The 25,504-nt window shown below is 41.5% G+C and overlaps 1 protein-coding gene across 5 annotated transcripts in view; it reads left to right on the top strand.

Annotated features, from left to right (window-relative positions):
- The window catches only part of sbno2b (strawberry notch homolog 2b), a 68,385-nt gene extending 43,152 nt beyond the window's left edge, over positions 1-25,233 (top strand). For 2 of the 5 annotated variants that reach the window (XM_030048876.1, XM_030048878.1), the window contains 28 exons: positions 4,362-4,538; positions 5,585-5,671; positions 6,523-6,628; positions 6,870-7,030; positions 7,156-7,289; positions 7,522-7,612; positions 7,825-7,968; positions 8,238-8,355; positions 8,496-8,601; positions 8,791-8,944; positions 9,072-9,248; positions 9,526-9,623; positions 10,646-10,728; positions 11,074-11,256; positions 11,570-11,691; positions 11,953-12,084; positions 12,403-12,538; positions 13,900-14,012; positions 15,431-15,502; positions 15,941-16,049; positions 16,174-16,245; positions 16,353-16,496; positions 16,889-16,983; positions 17,904-17,996; positions 18,208-18,339; positions 19,117-19,193; positions 19,747-19,937; positions 20,399-25,233. In XM_030048876.1, the coding sequence (XP_029904736.1) occupies positions 4,362-4,538; positions 5,585-5,671; positions 6,523-6,628; positions 6,870-7,030; positions 7,156-7,289; positions 7,522-7,612; positions 7,825-7,968; positions 8,238-8,355; positions 8,496-8,601; positions 8,791-8,944; positions 9,072-9,248; positions 9,526-9,623; positions 10,646-10,728; positions 11,074-11,256; positions 11,570-11,691; positions 11,953-12,084; positions 12,403-12,538; positions 13,900-14,012; positions 15,431-15,502; positions 15,941-16,049; positions 16,174-16,245; positions 16,353-16,496; positions 16,889-16,983; positions 17,904-17,996; positions 18,208-18,339; positions 19,117-19,193; positions 19,747-19,937; positions 20,399-21,609 (4,518 nt within the window). In that variant the 3' untranslated portion in view covers positions 21,610-25,233. The remainder of the gene's footprint in view (positions 1-4,361; positions 4,539-5,584; positions 5,672-6,522; positions 6,629-6,869; positions 7,031-7,155; positions 7,290-7,521; positions 7,613-7,824; positions 7,969-8,237; positions 8,356-8,495; positions 8,602-8,790; positions 8,945-9,071; positions 9,249-9,525; positions 9,624-10,645; positions 10,729-11,073; positions 11,257-11,569; positions 11,692-11,952; positions 12,085-12,402; positions 12,539-13,899; positions 14,013-15,430; positions 15,503-15,940; positions 16,050-16,173; positions 16,246-16,352; positions 16,497-16,888; positions 16,984-17,903; positions 17,997-18,207; positions 18,340-19,116; positions 19,194-19,746; positions 19,938-20,398) is intronic. The other 3 variants (XM_030048875.1, XM_030048874.1, XM_030048877.1) reach the window with 2 other exon arrangements.
- Positions 25,234-25,504: the final 271 nt, after the last annotated feature.

Genomic DNA, 25,504 nt, shown 5'->3' with positions numbered 1-25,504 from the left:
GTGTTTTGAAGGCAAAAAACATGTGTAATGACACTTTGATCAATGTGGTGTTTTTGCAAAATCAATACATTTGTGCATTTTTAGCCTGATGAGAGCATGTTCATATTTTTATTACACATTAACGTGTTTTACAACCCAAAACCATGTTGACAACATGTTATTTGAGACATCAGTTACATGTAGTTTTGAGCTTTTTTCATTCTAAGGAGGCCTGTGAACAACAGCTAAACAAAATTGCTGAAAATCCTGGAAAATTACTTAAAAAGTTGGAACCCTTAGTTTAATCATCAACATTTTCTGCTCATAAATGAGGGTTTTTTTTGTTTGTTTGTTTGTTTTTATTGATTAATCATAATACACATCACATTATATCCCTGTGTCGGCAACTGTCCTGTTATTTGAGAGCCTAGGAGTGAATGGCTTGAAGCACACCGAGAAACTGAAACTGCATCATCAGTTCTTGTTGTTATTCCTTTAAGAGCTTTAAATCAAGAACAGGTTCAATTTGACAAACCTGCCGTATCTTTTATTTCCTCAGTGCCCCCTGTCGCTGACACCCATGTATCACTGATTGATTATTGACACGTTTTCTTTGAACAGGATGCTAGCATTTGCAGACAGAGAGAGGCTTACAAGCCTATGGAAATAATCGCCCATAAAGCCAATAAGTAGATAGGCCTGCGAGACTTCCTTCTATGGCGGCGCCTCGTTTTATCACAAGGCCTGTGTCATACTCACTGTCATTACAGTTATTTTCATTATATCAAGAACAGCTGTTCCTCTTGCTTTCCAAGGCAACAAACCGTGACTAGCTTACAGCTAAATGCAGATAAATGTTTGTTTCACCATTTCACATTTGCTAATATTTATTTAAGCCTGAATCTCCTTGGCAGCAGTTTCACTCCGAGTGATCATAGCTATAGGAGAGTTATCTGGTGTGCCTTGGTATTTCCTGGATATTTGTTGTTTTTGTGTGACAGTGTTTCAAATGACATTGTAAATACATCACCTCTAAAGTATGATAGGGCCTAGCTGTTTGTGGGTGCTTTATATTTAGCCTTTTTTTTCTTTTCTCATTCTTAGAGCTTGATAAGCATTCCCCATAGCCCCAGACCCATGAAGTAGCTCAGCAGGCTGATGTGAAGTGGATGGCCTTCCTTCAGCCATTTTTCACTGCAGTGTGCTTCCATTAATCAGCGCCAGGCTGACAACTGTCATCATCCAGACACTAAAACACAATTTACTGCTTCTGTGGATGCACGGTGTGATGTGTGTGCATGTGCGTGTTCAGCTCCAATAATGGAGTAGGCTGGTTGACTGTCTTCACAGGGGTTTCAGATTGTATCATGTCATAGTGGGCTTGTTAAAAAGAAATCCTGTATTTGGTCATAGTTGTGGGTTTCCTACACACACTGTATACAGTAAGATATACTGCCGGCTTCAGCATTCAAGGCAGGGGAGGGACTGAAGTGGAAGATGTGGAAAGCCAGCTTGTTTAAAAACAGGATGATGGACCAATGAAGAATGTTGGGGGGGTAAAGCATGCACAAGCTTTCTTGTAGGCTGCATATGCTTGTGTACATGCACTCTTAACACTGCACTCTGATTTTCTTTTTCTAGCTCTCAGTCCACAAATTACAATGTGAATTTCATTCCCTGAAAGCAGTTTTGAAAACATGCTTCCACACACTCAAATACACATACATCCATACTTGTTTCATTGTGCATCAGAGAGAGAGGCGGGATTAGGAGCTGTACAGTTGTGTGGAACGAGCCAGATTACCATCAGAGCAGTTGGAATTCAGGCCTTATCTCTGCTTGGCAGGGCCCAGTCCCAGCAACAGCAGATGAATAAGCCCTGGGTACGGGTCTGCTGCGGAACAAACACTTCTGCCTCACTTAAGCTCTGCTCAGCAGCTCGATTAGCATGGCACTATGGTCCGCCATGTTGTCTTGGTTAACACCGACCAATCTGCTGCAGTTTGTTTGGTTCCTCAGTAGGGATGGGATGATATAGGATTTTATTGTGGATAGCGACAAAAAAAAAAAAAAAAAACACTCACAAAAAGATGATTTTAGTTCCATTATCGTAATCGTGAATATAAAGCTGTCTAGCTCACTCAGTCCTTTTTGGTTGTAGTTTTGTTGTAGTCTGAAATTGTCCTTGTTTGTTCTTCACAAAAAATACTATGTATTTATTTGTTAATTTGTTATTTTTCCACCTAAAATGTATCTGTCTATATTAAGTAAAGTTTAAATCGTGACTTAAATCATAACTCATTTTGAGTTTTACTTAAACCAGCAAACATGTTGCTCAAGGAAGTGTCACTCTGTTTTTTGTTTGTTTGTTTTGTTTTGTTTTTTTAACAATGACAATTTTGGAACAAAACTTGTTAACGCATCCTGTTTATTGAATTGTTGTGTTTACTCTGCTGCAACAAAATGGAAGGAGCTAAATAAGTGTGTGTGCATGCGTGCATGCTCATGTTTATGTTTGCATGGAATGGTGCCTCTGGTTAGATGGCGTCTCCTTGCCGAGCCCTGTTGTTTACTCACTGCTCCTTAGTCGAAACAGCCAGTGGGGGGGGACAGGGAGAGGAGAGGAAGACACACAGCAGAGAGGTGGAATAAACCACGAGAAGAATGGAGAGGTAGTGGAGTGGAAAGGAGGACATATGAGCAAGGGAGAGGGAGAGAGCAAAGCATTTGTTCCACTCAGCTATCTGCAGGGAAGAACAACTTTGGAGAGCCCGCTTTCAGAGCTCATGTCTGATCTTGCCCTAGAGGAGCGAACAGACCCACACAACACACAGATGGGGAAAGGGAGAAAGGGAGAGAGAAAAGGAGGGTGAGAGAGAGAGACATTATCACAGAGCCACCAGTGTACACTAGTAAGCTGAGTGCTGTGCCCTTGAAAAGCTCTTTCCAATACACACAAACACACACATTCACAGGCTAGGGTCAACAAGTTGCTTTGTTTGTCTACAGTCAGTAGGCAAAAGTGCTCATCTGTAAGCACACTTCGGGCCAAGCCAGGTCTGTCTGCCTGGTGTTTCCCACCCTGACTGGGCCCCATTCCCACATGATGTAGTCATGTTCACACTAAGACCACTGCCTCTTGTCTTCTCACGCCTGTGAAACATTTTCATTGGAACTATGAGTAATTGCTAGCAGCCAGCTATGACAGAAACCACCACAGCTTCTTAGTAGCACCACGTATTGTCGCTATTAAGTCACTATCAGAATTCAAAATTTATCTCTGACTGTACTCTGCTGTGGAAACAAAAGTTACCAGACTCACTGTCCAGAAAGTACAGACTGCTACTTCTGTATTTTGTAATTTGTTTCATTGTATGTAATTGTTCGTGGTTTGAGCTGAGTGCTTGATGGTATGAAACTGTGGAGGTGCCATATGAAAGCCGTGTAAGCCTTATATCTGGAAGTGATAGCAACATCATGCTGTAATTCTGAAATTCAGCTTTATTTGAAATGTCTGTAATACAGCAGCATTCAGGACAAGCAGCTAGCCCATATAGCGACTGAACTGAAAATGACTGAATTAGCAAGCTCTGTCCTCTGGTAGCATTCAAGCTAGCTTCATAGTCCTCTGGGTGGTTCAGCTGGAATAAGGGGAGTGTGGGAACCTCTGCACACAGCCCAAAGAGCATGAGTACACACATACAGACACAGATAAATGGATAGATATATACACCCATTTCCAAAAATGGCTTATCCTCCATTCAGCGAGTCCTCATCTGCCACGTTCTCTCCGCCCCCCAGCCCTCACCCCCTCTCTTGCTTCTTTCACTCCCTATCTCCCCACATCCATGTTTATAAGTCTCAGGGGGCCCACGGCTGCCTGTGCAAGGCTAGTTAAAGAACATGGCATGCTAATGGGTTGGAAAGGACACAAATAGAGGAAGCGACTGGAAGGCAGCCATGCCTGAAATGACACACACACACAGACAGACACAAACCCTCACTCTCCTCATGCCCACCTCCTGCATTCTATTTTATGTGCCCGCCGTCACACGTCTGTGTGTGATTAGGTTTTGTCGGGCTGCTCACATCGCCCTCAAGAGAGTGCAGCATTGGCTCAGAACCAGAGTGAGTGTGCCAATGTGAGCGTCCCAGGTTCACTGTCACTCACATGTTTCTCACCCTCTTTGTTCAACTCCTTCAAACACAACAGACCAAGAATTAGTCTGTCAATCCCAAGCTATGAAAGTATATCTGACAGTTGTAGCCATGATAAGGAATTATTTTCGATGGTGTATTTTGAAAGGTCATTTGTGTCTGAGCTCACCTATACTGATTTTCAGACCGGAAATGTAACCCACCCTTCCTCCCTGTTGTTTCAGGACCTGTCCTGCATTGATGACCTCTCCAACAATTCCCTGTTCTCCTCTCCGGCTGACTCCCTGTCGGAGTATGCTGACACCCAGGCCTTCATCGGCACAGACAGCCTGGCCACAGTGCCCACACTCTGGGATGTGAGCACCAGTACCACCACAACACCAGCACAGAGCCAGCTAGAGGTCAGTAGCACACATGCACGTACATGGCATCATCAGAAATGTTGCATCACAAAACCAATTAAAACACATTATGTTACTTATGTAATACAAACATATTTTTGTCTGCACATACACATCTGTTTGGGGGGAAAAAGCCTACTAAACATTAGCAAGCTTCACACCAGGGGCCAAAATATTCCCTATTGCTCTGTAAACTCTAGTGTTGTTCTGGGACGCTGCCATATGTTTCACACTTGGATGAGACTTGACCTGCTTCATGTAAGCCCCTTTCTACAGGATTTGTAATTTCATTCTTCAGTCGTTTTATTCTTCTAAAAATACATCAGCCATGCTGACCCAGGCTTCAGTCCAATCCCAAAGGACAAATTCAAAGTGATTAACTCTTAACACTTATCAAATCAGCTTAATTTGTGTAGCACTGTTAACCAATTGCAAGATATACATGCAACGTCACAAGTAGATCTTTGTTTTTGCTTTAGTGTCTCTTGAAAAAAGAAGTTAATTGAACTGAAAGATGGCATGATCCCAGAGTCAGTGATCTGAGGAAAGCAACTGAAGTTTTGTTCATCTCTCCTTGCCAGCTTCGCTGTTGAGTCCTCTATGAATTAGATGTGTGCGGGGATATGTCTTTCTGATATGAATCAGAGAGGCTACATTGATTTCTCCATGCCTTTTGAAAGCCTTTTATGTTTTCCTTTTCATTCTGTCCTCATTTCATCCATTATGTTTCCCAGACACACACCGGCTTTATCTGCCCTTTGTTGTTGTTGCTGGCTTTTCACCACCAGACAACAAATTGCATTTTGTTGAGTGCTGCTCCATCAGACATCCATGGAGTGTGTACACAAGTGTGCATGTGCTCTTACACACAAGTACACACACACACACACACACACACACACACACACACACACACACACACACACACACACACACACACACTTACAGGAATGACTCATCATGTTTTGCTTTGGCTTTCTTGTCATAAATTTGGCATTACGTTTATTTGAGTTTGCTCTTGTTTGTTTTTATGTTTTTGTTTATAGCTGAAGGGCGACAACAGGTTTCAGGGCCTGGCAAGTTTGGAGGATATAACCGCCATTATCAGCACCACACCTCTAGGAGGATTCCAGGTAGCAACACTGACCCCCTTATTCTGAGGCAAAAAGGGATCAGGCTCTGGAAGATCAGCCTTATTGTTTGCATTATAAATCTCATTTCTGCACAGAAATGCAGATTGTGTGTCTGATGCTGAGCGCCCGTGACTGCCATATGTGCCATGTTTTGCAGTCAAAAACTAAGCTTGGTAGAGTTTTTGCCAAAGAAACAGTTAACATCTCATAAACTAATATTGATTTGTGCTTTCCAACAGAAGAGCCTCATTTTGACAGTACAGAACATGGAGCATGTAGATAAAAGTGGGAAAAACTGAGTTTAATTGCAAAATGTATGCTTACTTAAGGTTATGGATTACGAAAGCATTACAGTTACCAGCTGCACAGCTTAGGCAATAGCATATATATTACCTTATCCTCTTGCTTGGATTAATGCATTCATGCATTATTTGACAGGAATTCCTTTCAAAATGGGGCTCTTTGCATTTCTGCCTCTCTCTGAAGAGACTAACTGACTTTGACGCTGACTTTGGACCAGTGTGTAACACCCTTTTTCAACAAAGGTGTTAGCTCTCCTTCTGTCTGTTTTATTTGGTTTCATAAGCTTCTAGCTTCCATTTGTCATTTATTGTTTTGCTCTATAACTCTATAACTCTATAAACAGGGGGCTGTGCATCTGCTGTACTGTCTTCTCTTTAACCATCTGTTTCTGACTTTCAGCTACACTCTCTTCCCTAAGTCCTTGCCATTTGGGCTGAAAATTTCCTCCTTAACTCCTCTTCATCTGGGCTGAAAAAAGACTTGAAATACAACTCCAAACATATGTATTAATGTGAATTACATTACTCATGTATTTTTGTCGTTGCTAGGCTCAGAGAACCCAGTCACCACCAGAAGAGGAGGAGGATGCGGAGGAAGAAGAGACAGAGGAGCTAGGACATGTAGACACATATGCTGAATACAAACCCTCCAAATGTAGGACACTTGACTGTCTGCACCCATCTTGTGAAAACACAACCTTCAGACACAGTTATCCACAAAGTCATCCTGCCTTTTGCTTAAAAAAAATAAGATTATGCTGTAATTTATCAGAGTATTATAAGCAGATTACTACAACTGTCCAAACCATGTCGACAGGTCAATATATTATTATTAATGCTTTTAAGATGTACCTTCTTAACACCACTCTTCTGTTGTTTTTTTTCCCCTTCCTCAGCCACTATTGGAATTTCCCACCCTGACATAGTTGTTGAGACCAACACACTGTCCAGTGTCCCACCTCCTGACATCACATACACTCTGTCCATCCCCAAATCGACCATCAACAATGGCCTGCTGTCTGCGTTGCAGCTAGAGGCCATCATCTACGCCTGCCAGGTACACACAAGCGCGCATACACACAAATAATTTAATCAGTTCATCTCATTTGGAACTATTAATTGTCACTGTGTGTGTTATGCATGCTCATTGTTCATGTACTCCCTCTCTGGGCATGCTCTTAGCAACACGAAGTGATCCTACAGAACAACCAGAGGGCAGGCTTCCTTATTGGAGACGGGGCAGGGGTGGGGAAGGGACGCACTGTGGCCGGAATCATCCTGGAAAACTACCTGAGGGGAAGGAAGAAAGCACTATGGTGAGAGTGGAGATACTCCGGTTAATTAATACAGATTTATGACTATGACTGTTAGATGTACAGTAAACCTGAAACCTAATGATTGCAGTTGCATTAGGCCAGAGGTCCTTGATCACTATGGTTGTAAAACTCTTATATCCTTACCAGTTGTTTGCCATGATATGATGTGCATGTAGGAGCTAGTTTGTGCACAGGTTAACTGCATTGCTAACTTTGCTGTTCCTGCTTTCAGGTTCAGTATATCCAATGACCTGAAATTCGACGCAGAGAGAGATCTCAAAGACATAGATGCACCCAATATTCCTGTGCATGCCTTAAACAAGGTGAGTCTAGAGGGAACATGCATATCAAGCAGAGAAAATTAAAGAGAGAAAATTTCTGTTCGATGTCATATTTGCATCAATGGAGAAAATAAAATGCAGCTCTGTATATTTTCATACACACTACAGAAACATCAGTGAATTCCCGTCCTGTTTTTCCCCATCTTGTGTAATGTGTATTTTCATGATGTTTGGTGTTTGCTTTGTTATTGTAGATAAAGTATGGAGACACAGCTACCTCAGAAGGAGTCCTATTTGCGACCTACTCTGCGCTCATTGGAGAAAGCCAGGCAGGAGGGCAGCACCGCACCAGAATCAAACAGATCTTGGACTGGTGCAAGTCAGACTTTGACGGGGTCGTATCCTTACTTTTCACCAAGCTCACATCCAGTAGAGTCTAACTCGAGATATGAGGTTTATGAAGTAATGGGAAATATCACAATGGTAGGGAAATCAAAATTTTAATTGCAGTCTTTCATTCCCATTTGCAGGAAACTGCCTTGCCTTTATATTTAGGATAGCATTTAATATTAAATGTTACAGCTGGATTTATAATAGCCATTTTACTGTACTCTTCCTGTGCAATTTCATGTCCGCGTTGTTTGCCCTTGACCCTTTCCCACTAAAGATTGTTTTTGATGAATGCCACAAAGCCAAGAACGCTACATCTACCAAGATGGGTAAGGCAGTGCTTGACCTGCAGCACAAGCTGCCACATGCCAGAGTGGTGTATGCCAGTGCCACAGGTATGTTAGCACACACATACAGACACACACACGCACACAAAATGCCATTCAGTGCAGGATATGAAAAATATATTTCCATTATAGTGTCTCTGTTTGATACCTTCCTAAACCTCCATTGTATCTCTCTCTGTTTCCTCCAGGTGCCTCTGAGCCAAAGAACATGATCTATATGAGCCGCCTGGGGATCTGGGGCGAGGGCACGCCCTTCAAAACCTTTGAGGACTTCCTGCACGCCATCGAGAAAAGGTTTGTAGGGTGACATGTTGAAAACAATCAGTATTAAGTATTTAGTTTTCTTAAATCATTTCAGTGATGTAGATACATATCTTCAAATCGCTGTGCTTATGGGATCATTCCTTGCAATCAGGTTGTGGTTGTGGCTGGGTGACCCTAGATTGAATTATGTTGAATAATTTATATTATTTTTCTCTACAGAGGTGTGGGTGCCATGGAGATTGTTGCCATGGACATGAAAGTGAGCGGGATGTACATTGCCAGGCAGCTGAGCTTCTCAGGGGTATCGTTCCGCATTGAGGAGATCGGACTGGACAATGACTTTAAACTGGTCTACAACAAAGCTGCCAAACTGGTGAGCTTCATCCACCAAAAATATGGTTTAGCTAGCCTACTGTACATGTATTTTTGTATGCTTTCATTTTTGTATGTGAGATCACTTTTCTCTAAACTGACTGTACACATGTGAAAACTGTTTCCAGTGGGCGGAGGCCCTGCAGGTGTTCATGCGTGCGGCCGATGAGCTGGGCCTGGTGAGCAGGAAGTCTCTGTGGGGGCAGTTCTGGTCGTCTCACCAGCGCTTCTTCAAATACCTCTGCATCGCCGCCAAGGTCCGCTGCCTGGTGGAGCTGGCCCAAAAAGAGCTGGAGGCGGGGAAGGTCAGCACAACAGACTTTACCAATGAGTTATATTTAATCTAGAAGACTAAAAATGGCTGGACAAAGATCCAAATAGTAACTGAAACTCTATTTGGGTTGTTTCAAACAGGGAGAACCATTGAAGGAGTACTAGGACAGAAAAAAAATGTTCTTTTTAAGTAAAGGAATCAGAACAAATTTCAAATGCTATTTGTTGGCTGAAGAAGGTTATTTCAAACTCCAAAGTAGATGTGTTTGCTTATGGTCACTTTTTTGCATTTGTTTTTCCTTGCTGTAGTGCATCGTTATTGGCTTGCAGTCGACAGGAGAGGCCCGCACAAGAGAAGTCCTGGATGAAAACGACGGGCATCTTGACAGATTTGTCTCTGCCGCAGAGTGAGTAAAACAGAATCTTTGCGCATGTGAAATTGTGCATGGTTTACCAGAAATAGAGTCATTGACATGTAAGGTTTTGGTAATGACGAAATACGTTTATCAGAAAGGACGTCACACAAAAAATGCCAAGGTGTCTTTTACTGACTTGCAACATTAAAGAGCTAAATGCCTGTGTTCAGTGGATATGTGCCTCAGTAGATGAGATCTTATGATGTATGGTTGAAGCTATTTTTTGTCAGCAGAAAATGGAGAGCAATGAACTATACTCCAAGTAGCAGATAATGTACTTTACAAAATACAATTTATCACACTTAGATTAACACTGCTGGGCTTATTATTTTCTTGGCACTCAGAAAATCTGCCAGCTCTAATTGGTGAACTGTTTGATTAGCCCTCCTTAATTAAGACTCATTTTTCATTTGCAATATTTTGTGCTTTTCCTCCTGATACCACTGTGTTTTAAAGGTTATTATTAATTTGTAGCCAGGGGTCATAGTGGTCTACGGGTATCTTGCATTCCAGTCTGTTACTTCAGCAAACAGCTGAATGTTTTACCAAGCCCAGGGAGAATGTATTCTCACTGCATAAGCTGTGTAAAATGATACTTGCCCAGACCATACAGTTTCAGTTAATGCCATTCATTCCCTAATTAAACCAAACATCTTTGCAGTTATCAGCAGCTGTTTAATTAGTATCTGACAAAATGAAGAGGAAAGTGCTCATTTTCTGAGGGAGCTGAGTTTCTCTCTGTTTGACCTCAGCCTCTCTCACCAGACATACCTGAGTGTCTGGATGTGCCAGAAGGAGGACAAAATTGTCAGCCTGCCTGTTAATACTTTGACAGCTATAATGAGGCCAATCAGCGCAATATCTTTACCTGTCAGAGCTGTCCTGTGTTGCCCTGATTGCCTTCCTGTCAGAATGAAAGTATCTCTCTCTCTCTCTCTCTCTCTCTCCCTCTCTCTCTCTCTCTCTCTCTCTCTTTTTTTTCTTGCACTGTCTGTTCCACCTCATCCCTTTAGGGGAGTGTTCCAGTCTTTAGTGCTTAAACATTTCCCGTCAGAGAAACAACGGAGAGAGAAGGGCCCAGGGAATAAGAGAAAGCGTAAGTTAAGAAGATGCTCCTGTCGCATAATAAACATAGACACCAAGAGCAATGCGAAAATGAAAGTCTCCCTTTTTATTATTACTGTTTGAAGCCAAACCTGAGCTGAAGTTACAGCGTAATTATTAATCTGCTGCAGTTGTGTATATCTAGCTGTTTAAGTACAAGTTGGCATCCTTGTTACACTGAAAGAGTTTTGTAGTTTTTCCAAATCTATCTATCCCTCTAATTAATCCAAGTGAATGATAATACAAAACTGCAATTTCAATAAATTGTTTAAATTGTTCAAAGTGTTGTTAAGCTCTAGTTCTCATACTCTAATATCATGTTGTTGCAACCAATCAGGTAAGCCTCGGGGACGGCAGCCCAAGTTTCCAAAGCACACGGTGGACAGCGGCGGTGTGATCAACATCAGTGATGACACCAGTAGCGACTCTGAGGGCATGGACACAGACTCTAACTCTTCGCCAGACTCTCTGCTAGACAACGACGACGTCATTTTTGTCAACCACACTAGCTGCCACACAGGTAGGGGAGCCAGGAACTTCTTTTGTTCAGTTTGTGCTATCATTAGGATTGATGAGAGTGAGGCTCTGCATGTCGAGTCATGACGAACACACACCGTGACAGTTGACAAAAAAAAATGACAGTCCAAAACATGTTATGTCATCCCTTCGAGAAGTGTGTCTTCTCTCCATCACACACACATTCGTCTAGACAGTAAAATCACATGCCACTCATCAGCTCACTCTGTAGCTTGCCATGCCCTGTTATTTTCAAGACTATCACCTACTAGTGCTACATTAGGTAATGTTCCCTCTGTGTTCTCTTGTTATTACAGCCAGGATAGAGGAGATGAAGCAGGACCTCCTCAACAAGATATCCGTGCTGGGAAAAGAACTACCTCTCAATACCTTGGACGAGCTCATTGATAAGTTCGGAGGACCAGAAAAAGTCTCAGAGGTGTGTGTCCTTCAACTAGAAACTCTCAGTGGCTATGGTTGTTAATAAGCTTAAGACTTAGAGTTAGTTGTTAGGGAGCTTCATGTGTCCCTTGCAGGTTGAGGATTGAATTTTGCTGTGACTGTTTTGCTCTACATCTTACTTCTTCAAAACTGTAACCTCAGAAAATACACGGTGATCTTCCAAGCAGTATTTTTTTATTCAGAAGTGAAAATGTGTTGTTTGTTTTTGTTCCTCCTTCATTGTTTTTTTGTACTGTAGATGACTGGTCGTAAGGGTCGCGTGGTGCGGCGTCCCGATGGCAGCGTCCGTTATGAGACGCGTGCTGAGCAGGGCCTCACAATCGACCACATCAACATCAAGGAGAAAGACCGCTTTATGAATGGAGAGAAGGTCAGCTACACCAAGAAATCAGAGATCAACTTCACACATAGTTCACACATAACGCCTATAATTGATATCTCTCTTTGGTCACACATGATTGCTAAATGTAGTCAGTATTGCACTGCTGTGTGCAACAGCTTTCACTGAGATCACCACTGAATGAGCCTATTGAAGACCAACACTTTCTTTTTCACCAACAAAATTTAAAAACCTGCAGCAAATGTGTCTTGATAGGAGCTTACCCTGATGAACAATGTATATACAGACATACACCAGTTTTCAGATGTGGTAATCAACTAATTACCCTTACCTCTTGTTCTTGTCCAGTTGGTGGCCATCATCTCTGAGGCGGCCAGCTCCGGTATCTCCCTGCAAGCAGACAAGCGGGTGAAGAACCAGAGGCGCAGGGTGCACATGACCCTGGAGCTGCCCTGGAGTGCAGACAGGGCCATTCAGCAATTTGGTGAGTTGAAGAAACTGAAATATTCTTACAAAGAGCCTCACAAAGACAAAAGACAGTAATTGCATGAGAAGAGAAACTGAGAAAAAAATTGCGTCTCCTGTTCCAGTAAAAGTAATGGTATTAGAGAAGTCAACTGGTATTCACAAATATTCGCTGGGTCTTCCTCCTCTCAGGTTTTTTCAGCTCTGTCTTGTTCTTGTTTCTGCACACGTGCCTGAGGCTGCAGTCAGCCTTCTGGTCAAAGAGAGTAATAAATCTTGAAGGAGAAATGTCTTAAGGGTTACTTTAGGGAGCCGTCTCTAGTTTATCTGTCAGTGAGGATTCGGGTCAAGGTTGGGGTCAAAGATTACCAAATTAGAACAAGGGTTAGGATGTTTTGTACACAGTGAATCCGTGGTTTATTTGTGACTGAGCAAAAATACAACATCAAGCTTAAAGGTCACACTTAAAACAATCTAGAGCAAGTTTGAAGTTTTAAAATCAAGGTTTTGTCTCACATGGAGCATTGCTGTTAGAATTAAGCTGTAGTTGCCTTCACTTATTCCATACCAACTGTATGTATGTAAACATGTCTGTTTCATACTTGGACCAGTTGTGGTTCTTTTTAATCCATAGTTCTAATCGTGAAGTGAATGTAACAGTTTTGGTTGTTGTTCTGTTTTGCTGTAGGGAACAAGGATTTAGTTAAATGAATTAGGCTAACATTATTGGCATTAATCTCTCCGCCTCTTCTCTCTGTTAGATATCATTTTTCCAGTACTGCATCCCACTCACACACACACACACACACACACAGACACACACACACACACAGACACACACACACACGCTCACAGGATAGTGAATGAATGAATTGTTTGCAGTAATTAGCCAACTACGTAAGTAATTCTTTCCATCAGCAGCTTTCCTGCTGGGAGCTGAACTCATAATCTAACTCGGTGTAAGTGGGCTTGTTTGGCAAGTCAGTGTTTACACACACAGGCGCACACACGCACACACAGTATTTACTTAGTTTCACATATGAGCTGAATTTCCTTGACTGTACCAATAGTATTGTTCTCAGAAATGAATAGACAAAAATGTGTGGCAGGAAACATTTTTGTGGGTGGATGATGACTGTTCATATTGAGGATCTTGTCTCAGACTATACTGATTAGATCTCACTGTTATTTGATATGGCAGCGACCTGTCATCTCATCAAAAAAAATCTTCCTCTTTTTACTCTCCTTTTTCCTCATTATGTGTCCATTCACTAAACAACACAGTGGTGAATCACTGAGGTCAAAGTGTTTTTGTTGAATGTTGTCTTGTTAAAGGCATACAGATCCTGTCTTACCTTTTTCTTGTCGTTCTCTTTTCAGGTCGGACCCATCGGTCCAACCAGGTGACAGCCCCCGAGTACATCTTCCTCATCTCAGAGTTGGCTGGAGAGAGACGTTTCGCCTCCATTGTGGCTAAGAGGCTTGAGAGCCTGGTACGTCCCATAGTTTTATAGATACCAAACTCAGTGATGGGATGGATAGGTTTGTGTGATGGAGTTAACACACAACTATTCATTTCCAGTGCAACATTACGTAGTATTTTCTCAAAATTTCCTGTTTTTTTGTGTTCATGATCACATGCCTGTCATCTTTACAACAGTTTCATGTGTCATATTTCCTGCTGCTTTTACTGCAGTCTTTTAGTGCAGTCTTTCTCAATAGATGATAATCCCCTTCATCAAGTTCTTACATGAAGTTTTGGAGGAATAATTTGTTTCACTGTAAACAGGGAGGATCTGTCTTTTGTGTTTATTGATTGTCATGACTCCACTGTTTGTGTCTTCACCCTGCCCCCATCCTCTGCCTTTCCTGTTTTCTGTGGTATTCTTCAGAGCTTAGACTCTCCTTTCTTTTTGGTTCACGTAAGGTCATATCAGCTTTTCTCTACATTTCAAGCCTCAAGAGATTCCTGGGTATTCCCCTCTCCAGCTCAATACTGGAAAACGTAGTTAGCAGGGGAAAAAAGTGCCGTGTCTGGATAGTTTAAGTCTTCAATGGTTTTCCATATTTATTATTGCATTTCTGCACCACCAGTCATTTATTTTCATGCTGTCCCAGCGTGATGGTTCTTTTGGGAGAAAGGGGAAAGGAGGGCGAGAAGGAGGGGTGGCAGTTCCAGAAAGTCATCCCTGTGTTTGCCAGCCACGTTCGGTAATCCCTTTTGAGAATAGGTCACATTAAGTCTTCCTGCCTGCCTGGACCCAATACAAACACACACGTTCGCACCAAAGCGCTGAATATCTTTGTGACTGGCTGTCCTCAGATGAGCAGTGAAGTCATATGTGGCTGAGATATCCCTTTGTTTTGGTGTCTCCAGACATTCCTCTCTGGAGGCAGTGCCAGCAGCTGGTTACAAGGCTTGTCTGCTGTCAGCTTGGCCAAGCTCCATCTTCTCCCTCTAAATTGTCCTTCACCTCGCCAACAGAGGTTCATTTGAAAGGTCAATAAAAGGTCAAAAGACAAGCAAAATGGCTAGAATGTGACTCAGCCCCAAATCTTGTTAATGCCTGGCATTAACATTTCATTGGAGATAAACAATGTATCTAGACTGTCTCTTAGTTTTTTGTGCCACTTATTATGTTTTTTTTTTTTTGTTTTTTTTTTTTTTTAATGTTGCCTGGAGTGCTGTCTAAACATAAAATAAAGTCAGCAGGCAGAAACAGTAGTCAGAGTAAGAAATTATAAAGACTTGTGGCTGTGATGTGAAACTTACCCTCCACACTTTACTCTTACACCTCGGGCTGAGAGTAGGCTGTGTAGTTATGTTATTTGATGTGTGTGTAGTTCTACCAGTGTATCAATGGTGCTTTGAAGGCTATCAGACTAATATTGTCTCTGATATATTCTGCAGGGTGCGTTAACCCACGGGGACAGAAGAGCCACTGAATCCAGAGACCTGAGCAAATACAACTTTGAGAACAAGGTAGGCAAATTGTGAGAGAGTGTGTTTCTATTTTAACAAATTAAGGTCACTTCTAGCACAGCACAAGATCGGCCACAACTAATCTCTCATGCTAGTAAGGATGTGCTTTTATAGAAACTTGGCTGGATGTCAAAGGAAGCAGCTGGGTGAAAATAGGTATTGGGGTGCTGGGGTTATCAAGTAGGCAAAACCCACTGCAGATGTTATGTTGCATTAAACCCACAAAGCTTCCATGGGTTCCAACATCAATACTGACTTCCTCCCTACACCTGCCCTCAGCACCAATCTGAACTGGACACGTCCGCACTACACCTTTTATAAACATTTATTTTTGAGATCCTGAGTGAATTACGGTTTCAGGTTGCTAGTGTGGAGTTGTTGAATAAGCTGTGTGGACAAATATATTTTTACTAATTGCATTTCTCCTCTCCCCTGCAGTATGGTACCAAGGCTCTGGATAAAATAACCAAAGCTATCCTTGGCCACATAGAGAACAAGGTCCCCCCTCCCAAAGGCTATCCTGGGGGTGAGGCCATATTCTTCAGAGGTATGTTTGATTGTGAGATCAAGTCTGATCATGCCACTATCTCTGGGCATAAGGCAGTTTCTTCCACTACAAACTGTAGCATGATATAGTCACATCAGTGTAACAAGTGCTTTCTTTATTCCAGACATGAAACTCGGGATGATGGATGTGGGCATCTTCTGTAAGGAGCCTCGTTTCGGGATCAGTACTGAGAAAGGTAAAGCACTGAGTCATTCTGTAAAACCACTTAAAATGGAATTCAGATGTGTTCATTTGTTCACATAATCCTTTTTTCCCTTACCATGTATTGCTTTTTTCCCTCAGACTGCACTATCACCAAGTTCCTAAACCGCATTCTGGGCCTGGAGGTCCACAAGCAGAACTGCCTCTTCCAGTACTTCACCGACAACTTTGACTACCTAATCGAGAAGGACAAGAAGGAGGGCAAATACGACATGGGAATCCTAGGTATGGAGCTCGAGTCACTCAGCACAATCGGGTTTAAGTTTTAAACATGTGGTATCATTTAGGCCGGGTGTTGATAACAAAAATTCATAGAAGCACACAAGTGTTTATGGGGGCTAAAACTTTGCCCAGATGGTACCTAAAGTGAATGATTATGATTGGTTAAAACAACTATTCTGTCTTCCGATATCTCATTACTTACATTAAGTCACAAAGATAATTTGATTAAGCTGTGTTAGATGGCTTATTGTATCTACACGTTGTTGTTTTTGTATATTAAACTATTACAACCATCTCTCTGTTGGGTTCTATTCTATTCCAAATGTATTTCTTGCCATAATCTATTGCAGCTCTGCTCTAGTTTAAATTTTATTTTGTTGTTTTTTCCTTGCCAGACCTTGCCCCAGGTAATGATGAGATCTACGAGGAGAAGCAGGAGACTTTCCTGACAGTTGGAAACCCTCAGGACGGACAGGTTGTTCTTTATAAGGTAGGCATCACCTCACCTCACGTATAGCACTATTTAAGGCAGGCAGCAGGTCTGATAGCCTTGCACATTTACAGCCTCTGGGTGATCTTTCAGCCATCGCACAATGTTACGTTATGTTCCTGTGACTGCCTTTATTGTATAGCAGAATGTGCACTGCTGTATGTTTTTGTGCTTAGCAAGCTTACATATTGCATCATATAGAAGTCATATTTTCTTCCCAAAAGCACACTCTGTGAATATATGATGTTCATATGGTTGATATGTTATATGTGTAGGGTCCTTGTGGGCCAAAAAATATAAGCTGATTAAAGCAATATAAGGTTATCTTTGGTAACAAAGGAAAATCCACATATTAGTTCCAAAAATAAAACAAAAATGTATTAACAAGAGATGAGATTTTCTGCGAAATTATGAGTTTGCTCCACATAAACTGAACCCCCAGCTCCAGACTGTTGCAGAGGTGATTGGAGGAGCTAGTTATATATATGAGTTGATTGATGTCAGCTTGCCATTGGTGAGACTGTGATCATATAGGCTTAGCCTGAGGCCGAGGGGCCTATGGAGACACTAGAGGAAGGTGGGAACAGGATAATTACTGGTATCTCCGGCTTTTAGCTGTTGCTGCAGGCTAACCTACATTTGACTTTTCAAACTTGGCAAGCACACAGAATGCTGCACAGCCAGGACCAGTTTAGCAGGTATAGAGGGAGAGAGAAGGGGCATGCGTGCCTGTGGTAGACAATGCTTTATTCAAATCAATGTCATCATGAAATGAAATAATGCCTCAGATTATAATTTTGGCTCTCTGTGTAAGTTCTCGCCATCAGGCTCACAGTATGTTGTTACATGGCCGCGAAGCACCCCGTCTTTCATAAGACATCTGCTGCAGTGTGTGACCCCTTTACCTTTTTCCCCTGTAGATCAGTGTGGACAGAGGCATGCCCTGGGAAGAGGCCTACGGGAAGGCACAGAAGCTCAGCAATCCTGAAGAGGGATTCTATCTATCTCACAAGGTGAATTTTTGTACCAAAAACTAAACTACTTAAAATTAGTTTAAAACTAAACTAACTAAACCCAATCTGGAATATAAGTTTAGGATTTATTTGGTAAATGTCTGGACCATTTGGTAAAATTAAAGTCCATTTCAAGGATTGTCTTAGTCTCGGACTGTCTGGAAACATACCTGAGTGTCCTCGTAGTCCTAAGTTGTACTTCTCCCTGCAGCTGCGTGGTAACCACCCATGTGTGCTACTAGCTGAACAAGGCCGAGGCAAAAATTTCATTGTCTACAAGCCTAACATCGGCAAACAAACCCACCCTGAGAGCCCGGACAGCCTGCAGCAACGTTACCGAAAGGTGAGGACCTGTTTCTGTGTGCCGATGAAAGCAGTCAGGGTAATGGGTCTCTATATTTGTGTCTGTGTATTATATTAATTTGCCCACTTTGAAGACAATAACCAGTTGTTTTGATGATGACTGGAAATGGCTGAAGAAACACCAAGCTGGACATTTTTCAGACTGATACAGTTCCCACAAAGTGGCGTTGTGTGTAATTGTTGGTGGGAGTTTGTAAATTTTATGGAGTCCACTGCCCCCTTATGGACAACATTAAAGGTGATGAACCAGACAATCTTCAAGGTACTCTGGAAGTGTAAGATGTGGCAATATATTATAGACGCCTAAACCCATTAGCAAGAGCATGAGCAACATAACTCAGGATTAAAAGTATGGCTCAAGGGGTTGTTGAAATTCCCCTTTGTTTATGCTGTTGATTTAAACTCTGCCTCTTTGGCCTTCCCACATAAAAAAGTGGGTAATGATTAATGTCCCTTCACTATGAACACAATATTCACATCCTCCCCACATACAATGAGCAATTGTTAATGTGATGATAAAACATAGTGTCACCTGTGGTTTGGAACAAACAAATAGCCTTTTATTGTGAGAATGACACTTTTTTTTCTTTTACTTTTCTGATGATGTACTATTAAATATGCATTCCCAGAATTGTATATTCTGGTCTTGTGTAAGTTATGGAAGTCCATAGTCTTGAATGTTATGTTGTGATGCTGCAATGTTTTATGGGTGTAGTGACTCCCCTGCTGATTGCACTGTTGTTTGCTCCTTGTCCAGGTGACCCCTGAGGAAGCTCAGGAGTGCTGGGAGAACCAGTTCACATTCTCCTTCAAGAAGTGTAGCCATGCCAATTGGTAAGTAGAAATCCACATTCTCCCCAGGGATTAATGGCTTAGATATATACATTCAGACTGGCACTTATTCAAACAGGGTTGGTTTTAGGTCAGATGCCATTCTTAAAGATTTCCAGGCCACTTGAGAAGTAGTTTCACATAGAAATACCTTCAACAGACCTTTGGATGTCTATTGAACACAATGTTTCAAAAGCCTAGTGCTGGAATCGAGCACCTCTGACAAAGTGCTAGATTGGTGACTGGTCGGTCTCAAAACCTGTCATACAATTTTATAATCCAACTACTCTATGCATTTAACTAAACTTGTAAGACAAAACAAGTACAGTTAATGACAGAGATTAAGTTGACTGTGATCGGACAGCCTGATCTAATGGACAGTTGAAAAGATCCCTGTTGGTATAATACAACATCTCGGTGAAGGATTTTTTATTATTTTTTTTTAATTGAATAAGTCGCCATAAGTTGAAAAGGTGCAGTAGATTATATGGCTCTTTCATGAGCATAAAATTTGATTGTTCTACCTTTTTGATTTATTTCTCTCTCCCTTCCCTAGGAATGGAAAATGTAAGAAAATTGAGGAAGGCCAGGAGTGTCTGCAGGGCATGCGTCTCCGTCAGTACCATATGTTGTGCGGCGCACTGTTACGTGTGTGGAAGCGCGTGGCCGATGTGGTTTCTGACATCACCAGCTCCAGCATCCTGCAGATTGTTCGCCTCAAAACCAAACAGCATAATAAACAAGTCGGTCAGTACAGCCCGTTGGAACAAGGGATTTCCTGTGATCTGAGACAATATGTAATTTGTACAGGTTTTTAAAAAATATCTCCCCAACTTGACCATGATAGTGACATTCTATAGTTATGTTACACAAAAAAACTCTTATATTTGAATTCATATTTTCAGATCAACCAAGAGGAAACAAGTCATGATTTACTAGCAAAGTGTTTTGCTGGTAAATCATGTGACAGTGGTGACACATTCTGATGTGTCTTTATTACAAATTGAGGAAATGAAATTGTTGTTTGCTTTCCTCATGTCTCTTGTGAATTCATGTTAATCAGTGTTTCCCTTTGTGCATCAGGTGATGGTAAATGACACTCCTGAAAGTATTAGAAACCATCACAGCGCAGCTAGTGTGGGATGTGTAAAGACTTGTTTGTAAATTTTCTACAATGATGCATGAACCTGCCTTTACATGTCTACCAGGTATCAAGATCCCAGAGAACTGTGTGGCCCGTGTGCGTGAGGAGCTGGTGCTGATGGATGAGGAAGTGAAGAGGAGGCGCAAGGAGAAGGAGCAGCAGGCTGTGGAACAGCGACTGGCTGAGCGCAAGCGCGAACTGGAGCAGAACAAATACCTCCGGGCCAATCTGTTCAGCCAGAACCCCATCCTCAACCAGTCACTCACCCTATCTCTGGTCCAGAATCAGTCCCTAGTCCAGCAACTGAACCAACACCCTCTACAAAGGACTCAAACCCCAAGCCTCTCCCAAATAACGCTACAGAGAGCCCAGAGAACCCAGTCCACTTTACAGCGGGCCTCCCAAAACTTAAACCTCATGTCCTTACAGGGGAACAGCCTCACCCAACAAAGGACTCAGACCAACCGGCCGAGTAACAGCACCACCACTCCCACCACCAACCAGGGCTCTCTGCCCAGCATGGCCAGCCTCAGCTCCCATTTCTCCCAGTTCCCCCCCCCACCCTTCTCATTGCCACATTTTAAAAACCCCTCCCATGCACTCCCTCAAACCACACCGTCTGCCACCTCCTCCAAAAATCCTCTTGAGATCTTGGATCTGACGATGAGCTCACCATCCCCCTCCCCAGACAGCACGGAGGGCGGGCTAAGTCTGGACAGCCTGACCGGATCCTCTGGAGCGTTCACGGATGACTTTGGTCTAGAGTCTTTGTTGGCCCAGCACACTGCACAAATCCAGCAGCCGCCGTCTCTTTTGCCACAACAGCAGCAGCAGCAGCATCTACAGGCCAGACAGCACCAGGAGAACCAGAACGTACTAGTGAACAACCACCAACCAGACTTTTTAGACTTCTTAGAACAACTGCCCCCGTCTTACCAACCGTCAGCTCAGAGAGCCAACCATTCATCCTCTACCTCCTCCTCTTCCTCTTCCACTCCTACCACCCCGTCTGTCTCAAACAACCTGGTGTCTCATGTCTCTCCTGGCCTCCTCTCCACATCTACCCTCATCCCATCATCTTCCTCGCCCTCTCTTTTTGCAAACACACCCTCCTCTTCTCTCTTCTCTTCCCCCTGTCTCCTCTCCCCATCAGACTCTCTGTCCTTACCCAATGGCCACTGCAGCTCTGACGCACTCAACTTTCGTGAGGTCCTGAACAACATGCTACAGGGTCCTGACCGCAAGTCTGTCATTCAGTACCGGCAACCAGACTGAGCAACAGTTCATTTGGATTCTGTCTTTGGTTTTATTTTGTTTTGTTTTGTTTTGTTTATCAAAGCAGATTGTGTCTTGTTCGCTGCTGTCTGTGAACGCACCCTTAGACCTGCTCCCACTCCCCTCAGGGCCTATAGTCACATCACTGCCTGTCCTGTCTTGTCCTGCACTCAGCTCACCCCTCTCTCTCTCCATCTGTAGCATTCACCTTCCAGGGTCACAGTCACTGGTCCTGATGTTTGAGTGACTGTTAAGGTGATAGGGGGCTTGAATGATATCACATTTCTACACCAAAGTGTCCCCTTGACAGTGAAAGGCAGCTGTAATAAAAGTATGATTTTTGCCATTTGGAATACCCATATGATTTTGTGACATGTAAAAAAATATATAGCTCATTAATTGGGGTAATTCTTGTAGAAGTACTTTACTGAGAAAACACCTCCCCCTGCTGGTTGGATGTGGTATGATAGGTGAAGTTGCTGGAACCTAAATGCCTTTCAGCGGTTATAATCATATATTGTGTGAGTTTGCTTCTCTGTTGTCCTGTTAATTCCCTTGATGGCCATTCGTCTTGATTATTTCAAGGCTGTGTACATAGCTTGGTTTGAACAAAAGAAAGCTTTCACTCAAAAGATGATTGAACTGGAAGGCAGAATTGAAACAGTTGAGTTCACTTAGATAGCCATGAAATGCCTCAGTTTTCATTTTCTTCTACATGCCCCTCTTGTTTCTCTTTCTGCTTGTATGAACACTAGTGTGAGGAGGAAGGGAGAGAAAGAGCAGTCTGCTGTTGCAAACAGTGCCTTTGGAGATATCTACTAAAATGCAGTCTTTAAAAACCCATATAGGCCTAATGTATAGATTTGTACTTCTTGAGCTTCTTTTGGTTTTATTCTTAATTTATTATGGTATATTTGTATTTAACTTGTAGCCCCTCATTCAGTAGTTGTTGGTGTTGTAATATGCTGGTGTGGGTTTTTAGGAATAACTAATAAACCCTGTTAAGCCTGTATGTATATGTATGTTTATCTGTGGAGCCCATACCTGTCCTATAGTAGAGCAGCAGTCTTTTCCTCTGTCTGTTCCCCTTCTGTCCCAACTGATAGGCAGAGCGCCTGGGGTCAGTATGGGACTGATGTTGCATGGATAACTCTATTGAGCAGAATGGGTTAAAGTTATGTCAAAAAAAGAAATGATTACCCAGTTTGAAAAAAAAAAAAGCCAACAACATTTGGTGATGTGACTCCTGGTTTGCTTTGATTTTGAAGTTCTCAGGAAAGTCTGGAGTGTGTCGTTTGTCTGTTTTTTGTATCGTTTTGACAGTTATTGATATGAAAAAATGTTTTCAGTCCGTCATTACGGTGGATATCTAAAATCGATACACACTTTGAAACCTTGTAGTTTTTACTTTCTTGAGGTCTGAGAAGAAACCCCATTAAATCTTCAAATAAATATTATTAAATCATCACATCTTCAAATAATACATTCTCAAAGCACTTTTTGCTTTGATAACTGCAGTAATTATGGTTAAGCCTCTACAGACTACACACTTCTGGATGTAGGCATTTCCCCCATGTTTTTCCCTAAGAATTCAAAATCAAATAAAAGTCTAATTGAATAGGTTTTCATTTCAAACCTCATAGTAATGAAATCTAGATGATATGCAGGCGTGTGTAGATTTTTAATATCCACTGTATAAGATAGTATGTGTTTGAAAACCTGTGAGATCTGGCCATCTGTGTGTGACATAATGCACTGTAGTTGGTTCATGACAAAATGCCTGGATAAGTTCAAATGATCAAAAAGCAATAAAACCAGATTCTACATTTGTTATGAAATAGAAAAGCCTAAGTACTGTTTACGCTCAACAACAGCAAAGCTTTGTGATTACCTTTGCATGGTATGAATTGGATTCTTGTTATTTCTGTTGTGCTTCTTAGTTTTATTAGTTGAAAAGAGCTGAAATACATACAACCTTTGTATAGAACATTGTCATGGGATGAAAGCAATGTGTTGTTGATGTTTTCATCATCATTGTTATTATAAAAGTTATTATTATTGATATTGATATTTATATTTAAGGGATATTTAGATTTTAGATATGTTATCCTGCTTATTACGTAGTTAAAAAGTTTGGTCAGGGAAGTTTCTAGTTTTCAAGATTACTATAAAACAAAAACACAAAAGTCTATTATAACCTGCCACCAAATAAGATTGCACTGTTCTGTACTGCTGTACAGTGTCTGGTCTTTTTTCTGCTCATTTCGATTTTGCTTTTCTCAAGTAGGATTGTTTCTCCGACTTGTACAGACTGTGTCAGGCCTTCAGTTCGCAGAGAGATACCAAAGTATTCCACAGACACCCCTGAAGTTACTGGCTCTAAGATATCGGATCTTTTATCAATCTCAGGAAGAAACCTTAAAAGGTGTATTGGTGGGGGGTGGGGAGGGTGGGGTAGAAATATTATCATTTTCCCTTTTTAACAGTGGTGAAACTAACCGATACATTTGATTGCTATGTTTTCTTCACTCTGTGCTGTGACTCTTTTGCTGTATTTTTTTTTTTTTTTTTTTTTATGTTATAGACTTAATGTGATGGGTTTGTTATTTGTCATTGTTGTGAAAATGTCAGTGATTTTAAATGTTTATGCCTTCTTAGGGCAAAGATCAAAAGCTGTTTCTTTTTATGGAACATTATTACCATTTTCCTCTTGGACAGTTTTATTTTTGAAGTTATGCAGCAGTTCGTAGAGAGTTAAACTGTGTTAAGGCTGACATAGATTTTGAGTAGATTTGCACCCAAGTGATACTGATGATGTGCAGTTTATCCAAGTCTTTACCCCTCCATTATGACATGACAGATGACACATCTTCTCTTTTAATCAATTATTGCATGTTTTGTTTTTTTTCCGTGTTGATCCTTTCACCCTCTTTCATTTTGCTTCTAATATTCCTGGTCAGGCACATTCCAAGATGTCAGACAGTACACACAAGATTTGCGTCTCCCCTTTGTTTTACATGGCCACACAAGTAAAGCTTTATGCATCTGAGGGAAATGGATATGGACCTGCAGTTTGAGGAAAACAAAAATAAAAATCTGCATTTGTTTTAGCCATGTTACTCTGTTGATTAGTCTAGTTAGGGCTTCTGTCATTTTTATCCTTTTGCACTAAGAATGGCATAATCAAGTTACTGTTGTCCTGTTGGTTATGATAGAGTCGCAAACCTGTTTCTGTTCCCAACTTTTTGATGGATTTCTGTGTATACTGTAACCATCTTCCTTGTTTCCCCACTTCTTGCATATTACAAAAAACGTTATCACATTTAAATAATTTATTGCTAACAAAAAAATGAAACAAAAAACATGCTACTGATTGTATGTATTTTTAAACAAAGCCTATTTTTTCTGTAAAAAAAAAACAAAACAAAAATGTGTTCAGCACTTTTATTCTGGGTTGTGCTTTTGTTTTCTATATATTTATAATTTAGATCGACATGTATATATTGTAAAAAATTGTGCCTTTCGACTAATTCGTTAAAAAGGTTTTCTACTCCTTAAAGGAAGGATTATATCAAATTGCAATCTTAACTTTGTAAACAAATAAAAACTTGAAGATTGCTGAAATCCGGCCTCATTTCTTAATTGAGCTGACTTTTTGTCTCCTGTGATTAGGAAGAAAGATGCTTGTCCAGTGGTCCATTTGTTGTGATTTTCATTATTGTCCTAATCACCTCATGTTGGACATGTTAGTATTTAAAATGAGGACCATGCAAAGTGTAGTTTGTCCTTGTATGGGACATCAGGACTATCAGTTTCCAGAGGTGGAAGTAACTAACTATAACTAACATTTACTCGTGTTACTGTAACTGAGTAGCTTTTGTGCACTTGAACGTTT

The sequence above is a fragment of the Myripristis murdjan genome, chromosome 4 (genome assembly GCF_902150065.1).
Source record: "Myripristis murdjan chromosome 4, fMyrMur1.1, whole genome shotgun sequence".
Classification (NCBI taxonomy): Eukaryota; Metazoa; Chordata; class Actinopteri; order Holocentriformes; family Holocentridae; genus Myripristis; species Myripristis murdjan.
The sequence above is the reverse complement of the archived record's forward strand: the minus strand, read 5'-3'. Positions and strand labels throughout refer to the sequence as shown.